This window comes from Hypanus sabinus, chromosome 4 (assembly GCF_030144855.1).
Source record: "Hypanus sabinus isolate sHypSab1 chromosome 4, sHypSab1.hap1, whole genome shotgun sequence".
NCBI classification, from domain to species: Eukaryota; Metazoa; Chordata; class Chondrichthyes; order Myliobatiformes; family Dasyatidae; genus Hypanus; species Hypanus sabinus.
Window position 1 is genome coordinate 49,946,476 of NC_082709.1, and position 16,966 is coordinate 49,963,441.

At 39.1% G+C, this 16,966-nt stretch overlaps 1 protein-coding gene across 1 annotated transcript in view; it reads left to right on the plus strand.

Moving 5' to 3' along the window:
* Positions 1-16,966, plus strand: part of LOC132392113 (protein unc-80 homolog) — a 208,351-nt gene that overhangs the window by 17,226 nt on the left and 174,159 nt on the right. The window contains 6 exon segments of the mRNA XM_059965960.1: positions 4,085-4,395; positions 5,534-5,657; positions 6,708-6,772; positions 8,238-8,368; positions 11,917-12,178; positions 16,232-16,366. Of these exon segments, the coding sequence (XP_059821943.1) occupies positions 4,085-4,395; positions 5,534-5,657; positions 6,708-6,772; positions 8,238-8,368; positions 11,917-12,178; positions 16,232-16,366 (1,028 nt within the window).

Consider the following 16,966-nt stretch of genomic DNA (forward strand, 5'->3'; position numbering starts at 1 on the left):
CTCTTTGGTAACTTAGACCTTGCTTTCACAGAACATTTAGCGGGGAGACTGTTTGTAGATATTTTGAATACTCCATTTTAGTTAATAAGGATTTATACAGTATACATAATTTCCAATTCCTCTACAATTGTTTTCTAATTTTCATATGGCTGTTTTTAAAAAGTTGTAATCAGAGTTGAAATATATTTTGAAAGGACAAAAACAATTAGAAACAACTCTAGTTGAGCTTCACTTCATCAGGTAATGATTCAAGATTGTTTAATGTCATTTCCAGTACACATGTGTAAAGGGCAAAGAAACAATTGTTACCCTGGATCCGAGGCAGTACAAAACACAAGAAGATAAAAAACACAATAATTTAAAAACTGCAATAAATATATGAATTTATAAATACAGTAGTGACTGTCAGGAAGGGATAAAGTAGTGGAGTGTGGATGGGTGGGTTAGTGGGTGGAAGTGTTGATGAGCCTTGCTGCTTGGGGAGAGTAACTGTTTTTGAGTCTGGTGATCCTGGCATGGAAGCTATGTAGCCTCCTCCCAGATGGGATTGGGACAAGGAGTCCATAAGCAGGGTGTGTGCGATCCTTCCTGATGTTACTGGCAGGCACCTCTCTGTATATACATCCTTGAGGGTGGGTAGGCTAGTGCTGGTATATGTGTTGAGCTGTTTTGACTACTCGTAGAGACTTCCTGTCCAGTGCAGTGCGGTTTCCGTACAATGCAACTTGTTAGGGTGCCCTCTACTGTACATCTGTAGAATGACATGAGTATAGATTGTCCATCTCTTCAGCCTCCTCACAAAGTAGAGGCATTGGTGTGCATTCCTGATTGTTTATAATAAGTGGCATTGTTGAGAAATGGAATGTACCAATGATCAATATTATTTGAAATACAATTACTGAAACTAAAACACCAATTAGGAGTTGAATCAGCATACATTTTGGCTTTTATCCCAAACATTGATTCTGTCATCATCAATCATTGATATTTGCTTTAAAAGTTTATCTTAATGTTTGAGTATAAATTTTGAAATGTTACCTGTTCAAAAATAAATAAGCCTGTTCACCCTTTCTGTTCTAACACTAGTTAACTAAGAACTAGAAATAGAAAAATAGAGTAAAAGAGATATACTCTGTCTTCTTGTTGCTTTAGATGGCTGTAGGTAAAAAGGATGCATTTTAAATTTTTCTTGGTTTATTGAAAAAGTGGTACCTTTTCTTCATGTAACTGTAGATGTCCTCATGTGTTCCATTGCTTCAGATATTTACCTACTTAAACAATATTGTTTTGTGTGGGTCAGGTATGTCTTGACCAAAACCAAAGTTGAAAGGAAAGTTATCAAGGCACATACATTGTATGACACCATATGCAACCCTGAGTTCCATTTTCTTTCGGGCAGTCACAGTAATTACAAGAAACACCATTGGATCAATGAAAGGCCTCACCCAACGGGATGCACAACAGCCAATGTGCAAAAAAAACCAACAGCTGTGCAAATACAAAACAAAAAGAGAAATAATAAATAAATAAGCAAAAAATATCGAGAACATGAGACGAAGGGACCTTGAAAGTGAGTTCAGTTTTCAGTACCGCAGTTCAGTGATGGGTCAAGTGAAGTTATCCCCCCTGGTTCAAGAGCTTGATGGTTGAGGGGTAATAACTGTTCCTGAACCTGGTGGTGCAAGTCCTGAGGCTCATGTACCTTGTTCCTGATGGCAACCGTGAGAAGAGAGCATGGCCTGGAAGGGGGGGGGGGGTGCTCCTTGATGATGGATGCTGTTTTCCTGCAATAGCGCTCTGTGTAGATGTGTTCAATGGTGGGGAGGGTTTTACTCGTGATGGACTGGGCTGGCTGCATTCTCTACTTTTTGTAGGCTTTTCTGTACAAGGGCATTGGTGTTTCCATTCCAGGCCATGATGCAACAAGTCAGTCGCCACCTTTGATCCCCCAATGAGGGAGATTTCTCCTTGATTGCTGAATGTCAGTTGTTAAGCATGGACTTTTTTACACCAGTTTCCAGTAACAAAACATTACTTAATAATCTTGTACAAATTAATTGTACCTTCAAAAATCATTTTGAACCTTTCTGGTCAAGTGGACACATTTAGAGTCAACCTCGAATCACCAATAGAGATCTCAGCATTGTATTAACCTGAGCCATTGTAAGTATTCCATCATACGAAATGAGAGAAAATTAAATATTTGCAGGTGCTGGAAGTCTGAAATAAATAAAAGAAACTGCTGGAAACACCCACCAGGTCAGTCAGCATCTGTGGAAAGAGAAACAGGCGTGAAACCTTTAGGCATAATTTTTTAAATATTACAGTTCAAAGAACAGGGTCTTTTAACTGAAATGTTAACCCTGATTCTCTTTCCAAATATTGAACATTTCTATCATTTTCAATTTTTGATGCATTATGAAAGAGCATGATAACCAACTTTATAGTGTGAAGAATATAAAAAAAAATCTTAATCAGAATTTAGCATAACCCACAAGGCCTTTTGAGCCACATTTGCTATTCAGTATCCTTTTTCATTCCACATTTAAAGTTCATCTACTAGCTCCATTCACATTCTTTAATGTACGAAAATCTCACCCTTAAATATACTTAACAATTTAGGCACCCCTTCGCTGTAGCTAGACAGAATAGAGTAACAATTAGCATGTACTGTGAAAGCAAGGGTGGATAGGTTCTTAAAAAAACCTTAGTTTTGTGAATCAGGCATTTCTCACCCCAGTCATTATTCCCTATCCTGAGACTCTGCTCTCTTAATCTGAGCATCTCCTGCCTGAGGTCGCACATTTTTAAATTTACTGTCTCCAGCCACTCACTGAATGTAGTCCATGTATCCTTTTTTAGAATTGTATGTAAAGGGAGCTTGCATTTGTAAAACATTGTTCACTTCATTTACACCTTTCTGTGTGTTTGCATGTTTTCAAATGAATATTCATCCACGTCAGATACATGCTCCATAAATAAGAACAAGCTGAGAGCAGCAGAGGCTTGTGAACCGACCCTAATGTCAAATAGCTACATAACAGTCTTCTATTCTCTCTAGTCATTTCCCTCTCTTTCTGCTTCAAACTAGAAATCACATTTTGTCAATCTAAATTCTGAAAATTTACTTTTACAGTCTCTGGTTTACATGTGTACAGAGTTAGAGATAGCTTATTTAATCAGGCTTTTCTTGTCCACTGGTTAATATTAAAGTCAGTAATATTTAGGGTCAGATTTATAAATTGTTTCTTTGTGGATTATTTTGTATTAAATTTCAAATTGAAACTGATAATTTCACTCAAAATCTTAATCATTAAACTTTATTATCAACAGCCCACGTAGACTGATTAATAAAGAATGGATTTGGGAAAGTCACTGTGGGTGAAAGAGGTTGTTACCAGCAAGTGAATTATGATAAATGTTTGTCTGAACGTAGTCTGGATGAATTGATGGGTTGATTACTAATAGTGAAGAAAATATAAGGGGCTTAATCAAAGAACGTGTGTGCTGTTGAAAGGTGGCTTGGGACTTGGATCATACACGAATGAGTGTTTGGAGAAGAACCTCTTTCAGTTGATGTTCTCTACATTGTTTCCTTGTGAAGAGATTCAAGAACTACTCCCAAGAGCAGAGTCTGGGAGAAACTTGTGTGAAGTTTGTACTTCATTAGCTATGTTTTCTGTAGGGGTCTTCTGGTAGGAGTGGTCTTCTCCAGGAATGCATTAGTCATTCCTTGCTTAACCTTGGGCACTCTATGTCTTAATATTGGGATAAGTCAGTGGGAGTTGCATCCAGTGTTAAATCACTGCAGACTTTGTTTATAAATGGTAAAATTGAGCAACCTCCTTCAATTTTGGAAGTTATGTTTCAGTCTTCCTAGCTACTATTTTTTTGTTAGTACTGAGGCAAAATTTAGGAGAGTGGACATCAGCTCTGTTAATGATGACAACCGATAACACCTGATTTATCACTGCTTCCCATGATGCTTTGAGCCATTCATATGACTGCCTGAACTGGAAAGTGCTTAACTTCACCCGAGGTTTTATATAAACTGTTAAACATATTGCACTTTATTTTGTTGAAGGCCACCAAGATAAGCTTGGTGTTGCAGAGACCAAGCTGCTTCATACGCTGCACTGGATGCTGTTGGATGCTCCTTATGAATGCAATAATGAAACTACAGCTGCTTTCAGTACTGGTGGAGCTGGATCCAGCTGGTCTGGGAGCTGTGGCGCTTTTATTCATCAAGTGGAGAATCAGGGATCTCCAGGCCAACCCAGGCACTACAATGTCACCGAGGATGAAGAGCACCCCAGACCCAAGTTATTCACAAATTCAATGGCCACCGTAGAGCTCTTTGTCTTTCTGTTTGCACCTCTTGTTCACAGAATTAAGGTAAGTTAATGATTTAATAATTTTCTTAAAACATGATTCTTTCTGGGTATTTGAATACAATGTAAATTATTTCTTAGTGCACAGCCAACTGAACTCCTTACAAAATGATGTTTATGCAGTTTATCTATGAACTGTGTAGTATTTTTCAGTACTCAGTAAATATTTAACAATCACCACTTTGGTTGTTAAGCTAAATCTTTATGAATCTCTAGTAGGGCCTCAACTCAGTATTGTGTACCATACTTCAGAAAGGATATAAGAGCTTTGGGAAGGGCACAGAAACACTTTATTGCAACATTATTAGTGATGAGGTAGTTACCAGCAGTTACATGGAGATTAGAACAGTAGGGAATTTTTCCTTAGATGAAGAAAGTTGATGGAGTATTGATTGGTTTTGGTTGAGTCATAAAGCAGAAATTGTTAAACGCGGCAGGGTGAAAAAGTAATCAAATGTCACAATTATTGCCAAAAAGTGAGAAGTTTGATAAAGAGTTTTCTTCCAAATTTCTTAAGGTCTTAAAAGTATTGCCACAACAGTTGTAGAAATTTTTAAATAATTTAGGTATGGAATTGAACAGTAAAACTTTCCCAGGTTAAGGGGCAGAAGAGAGAACAAGAGTAGTTTTATGTTTTCACAAGAAAGGCACAGACAATGTTAGTCTAATGGCCACTTTTTGTCCCTTTAGGCAAATGTACTTAGACCTTTTAATCGTATAGCAATTTGACTTCTGTTGATCATGAATGTAGGCCCTTTGCAACCTTGGGTCTATTGTAAAATATTTCTGAACAGACTTGTGTATAATACATTACTAGAATAATCTAGAATGGTTAAAATATTATAAAATGATTTAGTTTTACTCTCAAGTAGACACAAAAAGGACAGTGATATAACAAATTTGCCATATGAAACTGAATTTTGCAACATTACACAAAATCACTTTATAAACAACTATCATGATATTACACATTTAGTAGAAGTGTTAGAAGATGACTTTCAATCATAGGAGCTGGACTAAAATAAGGATTGAACCATTTTCAATTTCCTGATAACTTATAGGTGATTAGCAGAACCAGAATTAGTTGTATAAAAGCAGCTTGTTTGTCCTGAAATTCAATGATGTATTGCATTCAATTCTAGGAATCGGATCTTGTGTTTCGCCTGGCTAGTGGCCTTGTGATTTGGCAACCTATGTGGGAGCACAAACATCCAGAAGCACCAGCATTCACTGCTCTTGTGAAGCCTGTTAGAAATATTGTCACAGGTAAGAAAAATATTGGCATTGTTGCTTTAAAGATATGCTTCCTAAATATTACTGAGCATTTTCATGGCTATTTGCACAAAATCCCTGAATTTGTTGCTTTAAGAAAGACAAAATAAATAAAAACATTAATGCACCAATGGAGTTCAGTTTACTGATATTTATAGGATCATGTCCTTGTTTTAAAAAGGATGCTGATATCTGTTGTGATGCCTTTATTAATAAGCACAACAATATGTTTCTCATATCCTGCTCTATATTTTGAACTACGGACATAGCTGAAACCAAGTGTTTGGTGAGTTTTAGAATCAATCAGAATTGTCGCTTGCTTGCAGTTTTCAATGTTACTCTTATTTGAGTGGGGTTGGAGCAGAATTCGCAGATTTGGGGAATGAAAATATGCTTGTATGTTTTTAAAATCTGTGAGTAAGGGATTCATTTGAAAGAGACTGATAGAACAAAGATTCTGAAACTTCTCAACCCCTTACTGAGTTTCGTTAAGATTGAAAGCGAAGGACTTGCAACGTGTAGGTCTGTGTCTGCTGATAAATGATGAGGCATCCAGACCCTGACCTCTCATTGATGAGAACTTGCTGAAGTTGTGGATGCACTTGCTGAGATTTTTGTAAGGGGGACTGGCCTTTACAGTGGACAATTAAACCGTGGTTTGATCAGTACAACAGGAGGTCTAGTTATTTGATTAAGTTTTCAATGAAATGAATATTTGGCATAGATGAACAAACTCAACTGACATCAAGGAAAATATACCCTGAAATGTTCAAAAGTGACGTATATTTGCAGCATCTGCATTGCTTCTTATTGCAGAAAGTTCCTGAGTGATATTAGTTGCCCGTTTTAGAGGAATATTTGACTGTCAGATCCCCAGGTGAATGTTCCATTGAGGAATTTGCTCACTTATTGCCATTCCTACCCCATCTCTGCCCTCCTGAAGACTTTCCACAGGATCGAACTCCTGCTCAATTTAAGCTGCTAAAATAGGGAGCCGAGAGTAGAAAATCTAATGTTGCTTTTGTTGATGATTTTTCTTTCCAGCCAAGAGAACATCACCCTTAAACAACAGAACACCACTGTGCAATTTAGATAAAGCAGGAGTAACAGTGAGTATTTTGTTCATGTACTTCCAGTATTTGTGTCATTTTGAATAAGATTAGTCCATTCAACTTCTTCAGCCTGTGCTGTGATTTGGTAACATTGTGATACTCTCTATCTCAATAGCATTTATTTGCAATTGTTAACGTGTACCGGTATCTAACAAATGTCTCTTAATCCTTGCAATTTCTAACTGCTGAAAGTGAGTTCTAAATTTGCAGTGCCCTTCCGGGAAAAATGTGTTTCCTGGCATTAGCTTGAAATTCCTAGTTCAGGTGTGAAGTTAGGCTCTTGTTTGTGTGTCTCTAGCCTTGCCGCCTCTGAACTCATGTCGTGCAGTAGTAACGTGTTGGGGGAATGTGTGTGATGAGGTACAGATTAATGTCGTCTGGATAACAATTATTTTAAATTAGCTGTTGGAGGCAGAATAAGTACAGTCTCTTCTATAGAAAGAGGAAGGGCAAGATTAGTTATCTGAAACTTTTTTGGGTACAGAGAGCTTCAATGTGCTGAGATGGGGCAGTTCATTGAAGTCATTTTGGGCATCATTGAAGTAATGACTGAAGCTGACATCAATGATCTGCATTCCATCATGGTCATTCCCTGTGTTCTGTCCATCTATTCCCCTCTGTACAGCTGAAACCACATATGTCTTCCCACTTCTCCAGTTCCATTGATGGTCCTTGATCTCAAGCATTGACTTTATTCTTTTCTCCACATACACTGCTTAAATTGCTGAATATTTCCAGCTCTTTTATTTTTATTAATGGCACTTCCACTTGAGAATATGGTGTGAGGGGCTTGCATGATGCAGGATGTTGCTGGTGACAAAAGAAACTTAATCCCTGAATGCATTAATTATCAGAAATAATTTTGCCCAAATTTCTCTGTAGAGAAATTGTTGACAAATAACTTCTTTCAACATGACATCTACTCAACAACCCATTTGGGGTCTAAGTTCATAACTAGCTGAAAGTGGCTATGCAGGTTGATAGGGTAGATATATTGGGAGGGGGTGTATAGCATATGCCATACTTGCCTTTATTAGTCGAGGCGCTGAGTTCAAAAGTCAGGAAGTTACGTTGTAGGCAGAAGAGCCATTTGGTTACTGATTTAATTGGTTCAGTACAACATTGTGGGCTGAAGGGCCTGTTCCTAAGCTGTACTGTTCTATATTCTATTTCAAGAAATCATTATAAATCTCTATTTTGGAAAGTATGAACAGTATATTGGTGCACTATTTTGTTTTTTATTTAATGAAATGAAGATTTTAAAAAAAGTTTCATCTCTCCTTCCATAGCTCTGAACATAGCTTAGTTGCCTGAATAATATGTTTGAATTATTCGTTAGCATTTCAATTGTATTTCTATGTTTTGGCAATTAAAATATTGTATAATCTCACTGCTTTGAATTGGGTAATAGAATGACAATTTATTCAGCCAAGTGTTAATTTATTAACTCCATATCACACAGGGTTTTCAGGTGGTTTGTGAGACCAGTCAGTTGGAATCTATAGCTCCAGAAGGCAGGACACAGAGCCCACAGCTAAATAATTCACCTGAAGCTGCAGGTGCTTCCAAGGACAAAAGAGCCTCTAACTCCAGGTATCTCTGTTTCTCTTTTAAGTATCAATAAGTAATACAGGAATGGTGAACAAACTAAATAAATATTTGGAATCTGTCTGCATTGTGGACATCGTCAACAGCATGCTCAAAATAAAACAAAAGTTGGCCAGAAATGAGTGCAGTCTCTATCAAGAAGAAGGTGCTTAAAAAGCTGAAATGGTCTAAAGTTGGATAAGTCATCTGGATGACTACACACCAATGTCCTGAAAGAGGCTGCTGAAGAGATTGTAAAGGCAGGAGTAGTGATCTTTCAAGAATCGCTAGTGTCAGAAATGATTCCAGAAAATCCCAGATGTCACTCCTCCATTTAAGAAGGGAGGAAGGCAAAAGAGCATAAGTTATAAGCTGATTGACCTCCTATTAAGGATGAGGTGTCAGGGTACTTGGAAACGCATGATAAAATAAACTGAAGTCAGCATGGTTTCCTTAAGAAATCTTTCCTGAGAAATCTGTTAGAAAATTTTGAGGAAGTATCAAGCAGGATAGATAAAGGAGAGTCAGTGGAGGTTGCTTACCTGGATTTTCAAAAGACCTTTGACGATATGCAGTGCAGGACATGACCCCATCTTGTTACTGGAAAGGTGCTAGCTGCTACAGTAGAAGATTGGCTCACTGGCACAAGGCAAAGAATGGAAAAAGGGGGCATTCTCTGGTTAGCTGCCCATGCCTAACAGTGTTCCCCAGGGGTGGGTGTTGCGTCCACTACTTTTCACATTATATGTTAATGATCTACATGAAAGAATTGATGGCTCCATGGCCAAGTTTGATACAAAGATCTTTTGTAGGGCTGAGGAAGCAAGGAGTTAGCAGAAAGAATTGGACATGCTGGAAGAATGGGAAGGACGTGGCAGATGGAATATGGCATGGAGAAGTGTGTGGTCATGCGCTTTGGTAGAAAGTATAAAGGCATTGGGCTATTTTCTAAGTTAGAGAATTCAAAATTCAGAGGCATAAAGGGACTTGGGATTTGTCGTGCAGGATTCAGCGAAGGTTAACTTGTAGGTTGAGTCGGTAGTAAGGAAGGCAAATACAATATTAACATTCATTTTGGAGGACAAGAATACAAGAGCAAGGACGTAATACTGAGGCTTTATAGATCGTTGTTCAGCCTGCATTAATAACCAGCTATGGACCCCTTATCTAAGGAAGGATGTGATAGCATTGGAGAGAGTCTAGCGGAGGTTTATTGCAGTGATCCTGGGGATGGTAAGGTTAATATATGAATTTTTGATGTCTCTGGGGCTGTACTTGAGTTTAGAAGGATGAAGGAGGATATTCTTGAAAACCAACAAACATTGAAAGACCTGGATATAGTGGACATGAAGAGGCTGCTTCATATCGTGGGATGGTATATGACCAGAGGACATAGCCTCCAAATAAAAGGATGTCCCTTTAGAACAGAGATGAGTAGAGCTTTATTTACCAGAGTGTGGTGAATCTGTGGAATTCATTGTCACAAGTGGTGTGGAGGCAAGTCATTGGGTATATAAAAGGGGAGGATGATAGTTTCTTGGTTAGTAAGAATGTCAAATGTTACAGAGAAAAGGCAGTAGAATGAGGTTAAGAGGGAATAATAAATCAACCATAATTAAACGGTGGAGTAGAATCAAAGGAAGGATAGCTTGTGTTTCTATATGTCTAATGGTGTTATCTGTGCAGAAAGTGGTGCTGGCGTGAAAAATTTTAGTGAATGGTAGGTATAAGGGGGCCAAATGGCTGCCTCCTGCTTCTATTTTGTATGTTTTTTTAACAGTTTTACTCTTTTCACTTTTAAATATGGCTTTTTAAAATTTTGTCTCTTAAAAAAAATTAAATTTGAAATATATATAATTTTGACAACAGAACCTTGTACAATGAATTTTAAATAACTTTAGCGGAAATACTTAATAAATAATTCAAATCAACTCCCGTGGTAACTGCATCCATGTTGCATTATCACTGCTTGCTTTCTCATTGGTCTTCTGCTGTTTTTATTCCCTAATATTCCTCCAACACCCTTTACTTTGAATATTCCTGCAGAGTGGGGGGGGGGGGAATTTTCGCATTCCCCTTTGTTAAGCCCAGCCTATTCTCATCCTGTCTCTTTCCTCATTTTCCTACGTGCTTCTTCTCTGTACTTTTTATACTCAGCCTGGTTCACTTGCATGGCTCGCCCTTTTCCTGCTTCATCCCGTAGTCACTCTTCCCTTCTACCCGTGTCAGAATGCAGGATGGATCATATCTATACCAGCCCCATCTTACAGTTTTGCCATCCTTGCCAGTTTGCTGAAAATCCCTCCTTCATGTCAAAGACTGTTATGTGAGTTTACTCCTTGCCCTTTACTCTTCCTATTCTAAGGCCTTGATTCAGCTGTTCCTATATCTGAGACGCATCACCAGTGTGGCATTAACCTCTTAACCCGGTTTCTTACAAAGGGATTGATCTTGTACTGTCATCCTCATTGTTGGACTGGATACACAACTTTCAACCGAAATTTCTGACCTTAACACAGTATTTGTCACGCTCATTATTGTGGTGAACTGTCCCATTATCACTGTTCTACATTCCATATTTCCCTCGGTAATTCTCCTCCATTGATTTCATTCCTGTGTCATTTATAAAGTACACGAGCTGGCATTTTGTTTTCCATTACCTCTACACATCAACAAAATAAATTCCATCTTTGATCTGTCAAGGATATTTTCTCATATACTAAAATATTTTCTTTGGTCACAATTCCTAATATTGTACACAAGGATGTTTTGTATTCAGTCTTTGTATTTTTTATGAACCATGTCTAACATTGTCGCATTATGTTGTGTTTCCAAATGGATGTTAGTGCTTGAACATAATAGTACTGTTTGTTATATATAGAACCATAGGCTCCAAGGTTCTATTTTCTCTGTCCCATACAGTGTTTTATGATTTTCTAATTCTGTCTTTTCTCATTCTGTGTGCATTTTATTTCTGTTGTCTCTGTTATATCTTGTTGCACATATGTACAGAAGGGACAGCTGAGTTTTCAGCAGCATATAGTACAACTCCAATAATGTCATATTCGAGATTAATACCAGTATTTCCAAATTGTTATTCCCTATTAATATCCAACCTATTTTAATTCACTTTTATATTATGATTTCCCACTTTTATATGATATTATGATTTCCTGTTGAACCGGGTAAGTTTAAGGGGAGTACAGGAAACGGTCAGATTAAGTAGAGCGAAGGAATGAAAACTCTCTGAAATCAGAAGGAAGCAGGCTGCTGGTGAGTCGGAAGGGAGAGCAGGAACTGGAGCCTCAGTGAGTCGGGAGGGAGCACAGAAGATATTACATTGTAAGGCAGATGCCATACCATTGGGATTTCACAGATATTTAGATAGCAGATTAATGGAAACATATTATAACAAGTAATGGATCTGGTGTTTGAATTGAGATAAAAGGTTGAAAGATTTGTACATTTGTATCCATTTAATGAGAATTCTGTTAATTTTGAATGTGATTTTAAATTTTTCTCTTCTAATGTAGCATAAACTACATCTGTTACAGAGCTTCATTAACTGTTCCACTGAGTCAGAGGTCTCGGTATGCCACCTATTTTGACATTGCAGTTTTACGTTGTCTGCTGCAACCCCACTGGTCAGAGGAAGGTATCCACTGGGCATTGATGTATTATTTGCAAAGACTTCGACGGATTTTGGAGGAGAAACCTGATAGGCCGACTGAACCAGAGATAAGCCATTTGCCCAGACCACGCAGTAGCTCCATGGTAGCAGCAGCTCCCTCTCTGGTTAATACCCACAAAACACAGGTAAGAAAATTACAAGATCACAGCTGTCAATGCAAAAAGTGACTAGTTTTATAAAACAACACACACAAAATGCTGGTGGAACACAGCAGGCCAGGCAGCATCTATAGGGAGAAGCACTGTCGACGTTTCGGGCCAAGACCCTTCGTCAGGAATAACCGAAAGGAAAGATGGTAAGACATTTGAAAGTAGTGGGGGGAAGGAGAAATGTGAAATGATAGGAGAAGACCGAAGTGGGTGGGATGAAGCTAAGAGCTGGAAGGGTGATTGGCAAAAGTGATACAGAGCTGGAGAAGGGAAAAGATCATGGGACGGGAGGCCTCAGGAGAAAGGAAGGAGAGGGGGAGCACCAGAGGGAGATGGAGAACAGGCAAACAACTAAATATGTCAGGGATGGGGTAAGAAGGGGAGGAGGTACATTAACGGAGGTTAGAGAAGTCAATGTTCATGCCATCAGGTTGGAGGCTACCCAGCCGGTATATAAGGTGTTGTTCCTCCAACCTGAGTTTGGATTCATTTTGACAGTAGAGGAGACCATGGATAGACATATCAGAATGGGAATGGGACATGGAATTAAAATGTGTGGCCACTGGGAGATCCTGCTTTTTCTGGCGGACCGAGCGTAGGTGTTCAGTGAAAGGGTCTCCCAGTCTGCGTCGGGTCTCACCAATATGTAAAAGGCCACACCGGGAGCACCGGACGCAGTATACCACACCAGCCGACTCACGGGGGAAGTGTCGCCTCACCTGGAAGGACTGTGTGGGGCCCTGAATGGTGATGAGGGAGGAAGTGTTAAGGGCAGGTGTAGCACTTGTTCCATTTACAAGGATAAATGCCGGGAGGGAGATCGGTGGGAAGGGATGGGGGGGACGAGTAGGGAGCGATCCCTGCGAAAAGCAGTGGGGGGGGGGGAGGGAAAGATATGCTTGGTAGTGGGATCCGGTTGGAAGTGGCGGAAGTTACAGAGAATTATACGTTGGACCGGGAGGCTGGTGGGGTGGTAGGTAAGGACAAGGGGAACCCTATCCTGAGGGGGTGGTGGGTGGACGGGGTGAGGGCAGATATGCGGGAAATGGGAGAGATACGTTTGAGAACAGAGTTGATGGTGGACGAAGGGAAGCGCCTTTGTTTAAAAAAGGAAGACATCTCCTTCGTCCTGGAATGAAAAGCCTCATCCTGAGAGCAGATGCGGTGGAGGAATTGTGAGAAGGGGAAGGGGATCTAAAAGGCCACTTAAAATTGATTTGTTTTCTTATATTTTTCAGAGCTAGGTAAGGCTGTTTGACCTGAAACATCAAATTTGTTTCTCTTTCCACAGATACTGCTTGACTCTGCATTGCAGTGTTCCCAGCATTTGCTCCTTTTTCCTCCTGTTAGAATTTCCTCCTTTTTCCTCCCCACCAAAATGCAACATTTAATGTTTATCATGCAAAATTTCATTGGTCACATATTTACCTATTCCCCAGCCAGTCTCTGACCTCTTAAAGTCTATTACTTCCCCCCTCATGATTTGCTTTGTTTTGAGGTTTTGGAAGCAGTGTCTTGTACTCCTAAGTCAGTAATAACAAAGTAGTACTCTGAGGGGGCAACATTTTTAATCTCTCTGTGCTTCAATCTGAGGCAGTAAGATCTCCTCCATGATGATTCTCAACACTGGCACCTCAGGGTTGTCCTTGGCCCTCTACTCTTCTCCCTTATACACTCACCACAGTGTGAGCACATTCTGTTCTAACAAATGATACCACCGTAGTGTGCAGTAGCTCAAATTATGATGAATTGGCATACAGGAAGGAGTGGCAAGGTGACATGATGCCATAACAACAGCCTTTCCTTCAGTGTCATTAAAACAAAAGAGCTGGTCATTGACTTCAGGAAGGGTGTGTTCATTCATAGTGATGAAGTTGAGAATTTCAGCTTCCAAAGAGTGAACACCAATAGCCTGTCCTGGTCCAATGCCATGACTAAGAAAGCTCACAATCTCCTCTACATCCTTGAGGTAAGTTTAACATGTGGTACCTGATCAAATGTTGTTAGAGAACCTAGATACAGCAAATCAACTGGAAGTCCCTCAATGGTTAAAGAACTTTATTGGGTCAATCCAACAGGGGAGTTTCTTGCACCAGGATTATTTGCTGGCCCGAGAGTAAAGCACAGAAACAGATTTACATATTTTGAGATGCAGCACAAAACAGGCCTTTTCAGCCCAATTTTCTGCAATGCCAATCAACCCAATTTATTTAACCATAGCCTAATCACAGGACAATTTACGATGACCAGTTTACCTACTAACCGGTATGTCTTTGGAATGTGGAAGGAAACTGGAGAACCCGGAGGAAACCCAACGCTCATGGGAACGAAGTACAAACCTGTTGCAGACAGTGTCAGAACTGAACTCTGAATGCCAATGTCTCAAGCTGCAATAGTGTCACACTAACCACTATGCTACCTTGGCATCCGGTGGTCACAGCAATTTGGAGTGAAGAGGAGAGGACCCAAAAAGTTGACATATCTGGTGATTTTGTCTGGAAAAAGCTTGCAAAATACATTTGTAAGTGGTATCAAAGAGATAATTAACATTAGACTGAAGGAGTTTGCTTTAGGTTGCTACGCCTCTAATAGGCTCACATAATTCTTTAATGTAATGATGGATGTGAGCTGCTTATCAGGATGGGGTACCAAGAAAGTAATGAAATAGAACAACTGGGAGAGCTTTTCAGGGCATAAGCTTTGTCTTGAAATGTTGATCAGCTCAAGAAGACATTTACTAAAACCTCATTCTGCATGTAAATTGTGATCAAATGTTGTGACAAATAGGAAGATTGAAGTTCTGTTAGAGTGGTGTCACAACAAAAACCTCTCACTCAACTTCAGCAACATCAAAAAGCAGGAGGAAGACTCTGGATGTCCGTGAGCCAGTCTTCATTAGGGGATTGGAGGTGGAGAGGGTCAGTAGTTTTAAAGTCCTTGGCTTTAACATATGGAGGATCTGGCCTGGAGCCAGCATGCTAAGTGCCATCACAAGGAAGATGTGATAGCACACCTACTTTCTTAAAGCAATTGCATAGTTTCGGCATGTCACCAAGAACTCTTAACAAATTTCTATAGATGCACAGAGGTGAATATCTGAACTAGTTGCAACACAGGCTGGTAAGGAAACGTCATGGCCCAGGAATGGAAAGTGGTGGATAAAACCCAGTCCAACATGGGCAGAGCCCTCTCCACCATCGTACGTTTATATGGAGCACTGCTACAAAAAGAATCTTCCGTCATCAAAGGCCCCCATCAACCAGGCCATGTCCACTTCTTGGTATATCCATCAGGCAGCTGGTCCAGAAGCCTTGGGTCCCACAGCACCCAGTTCAGGAACAGTTACGACCCTACAACTATCAGGCCTCTGAACCAGCATGAATAACTTCACTCTCCACAGCTTTGAGCTGATTCTATGACCCACACACACACTTTCAATGTCTCTTCATAACTCGTTCTCAGTATTTTTTGTTTATACAGTTTACCTTCTTTTGTATATAGTTTGTTTGTGTTGGTTTATGTCTTTACTATCATTCTATTTCTGAATGGTTCATGATCACCACCTCACTATTTTGCTTTCTTTTTGCAGAACTAATTTACTTTCTTTTATATTTCTTATTGTAACTTAGTTTTTTTATGTATTGCACTGTATTCCTGACACTTAACAACAAACTTCACGACGTCAGTACAGTATGATGGTGGTGATAAACCTGACTCTGATGTATTGTTTGTTGTGGATTCTATTGTATTTCATTATTTTCTGTAAATGCCTGAAGGAAAACAAATCTCAATATAGTACAGTATATGGTAACATATATAGCATGTACTTGGATAATAACTTTAATTTGAACTTCAACTTTCACTGCAGCTTCTAATTGAGGTCCATAAGCTATTTCGTTTATTTATTGCAGTTAAAATATCTGTTGTAAAAATCTGATGTTGCGCATTTCTCAAGAAGGCAGTAGAACAAGACCTGCAGAGCCTGAAAACACTTGAGAAAAGTTAAAATGTTATATTTGTCTTTTTAAGGATCTTACTTTGAAATGTAATGAAGAGGAGAAGTCACTGAGTTCTGAAACATTTGCAAAGTTGTCAGTGACAAATCTCAGAAGGCAGGCTGTTCCAGACCTTTCTACTGATCTTGGAATGAACATCTTTAAAAAGGTGAAGAATAACTTCAGAGATATTTATTTCCCCTGATCAAAGAAGTTAAAAATTATGTTGCTGGTGTAGTTAATGTTGTACTTAAGTATTATTATTGACCTGTATATATCAAGTGTCAGTTGTGGATAAAGTTATTGTGTATTAGTAATAACCATCAGTCCTGCTAAGTGTCTTTTGTTTTCCCATTTAGGTATGTGCAAGGACAAATGCATATTAAAACAAAAAACATAAGAAATAGAGTGGGTCATTTGTTCTGCTATTCAACAAATCTTGGCTGATCTTTTGTCCTAACACCATTTTCCTTCCATATAATAAAATCTTTGATTTTTATTTAGTGTTGAGAAATATATTATTCTGTTTTGAAGCCATTGATGACTGGCTTCCACAGCCCTCTTGGGTAGAAAATTCCGAAGATTAATTTCCCTCTGAATGAAGAAGTGTTTTCTCATTTCAGTCCTAAATTCCCTATTCTAAGACTCTGTCACCTAGTTGTAGATCTCCTAGGCCAGGGGAAACATCCTTCCAGGTCCTAAAATGTATTTTATGTCTCAATAAATTCACCTCTCATTCTTATAAACTATAAAGAATAGAAACCTTGCT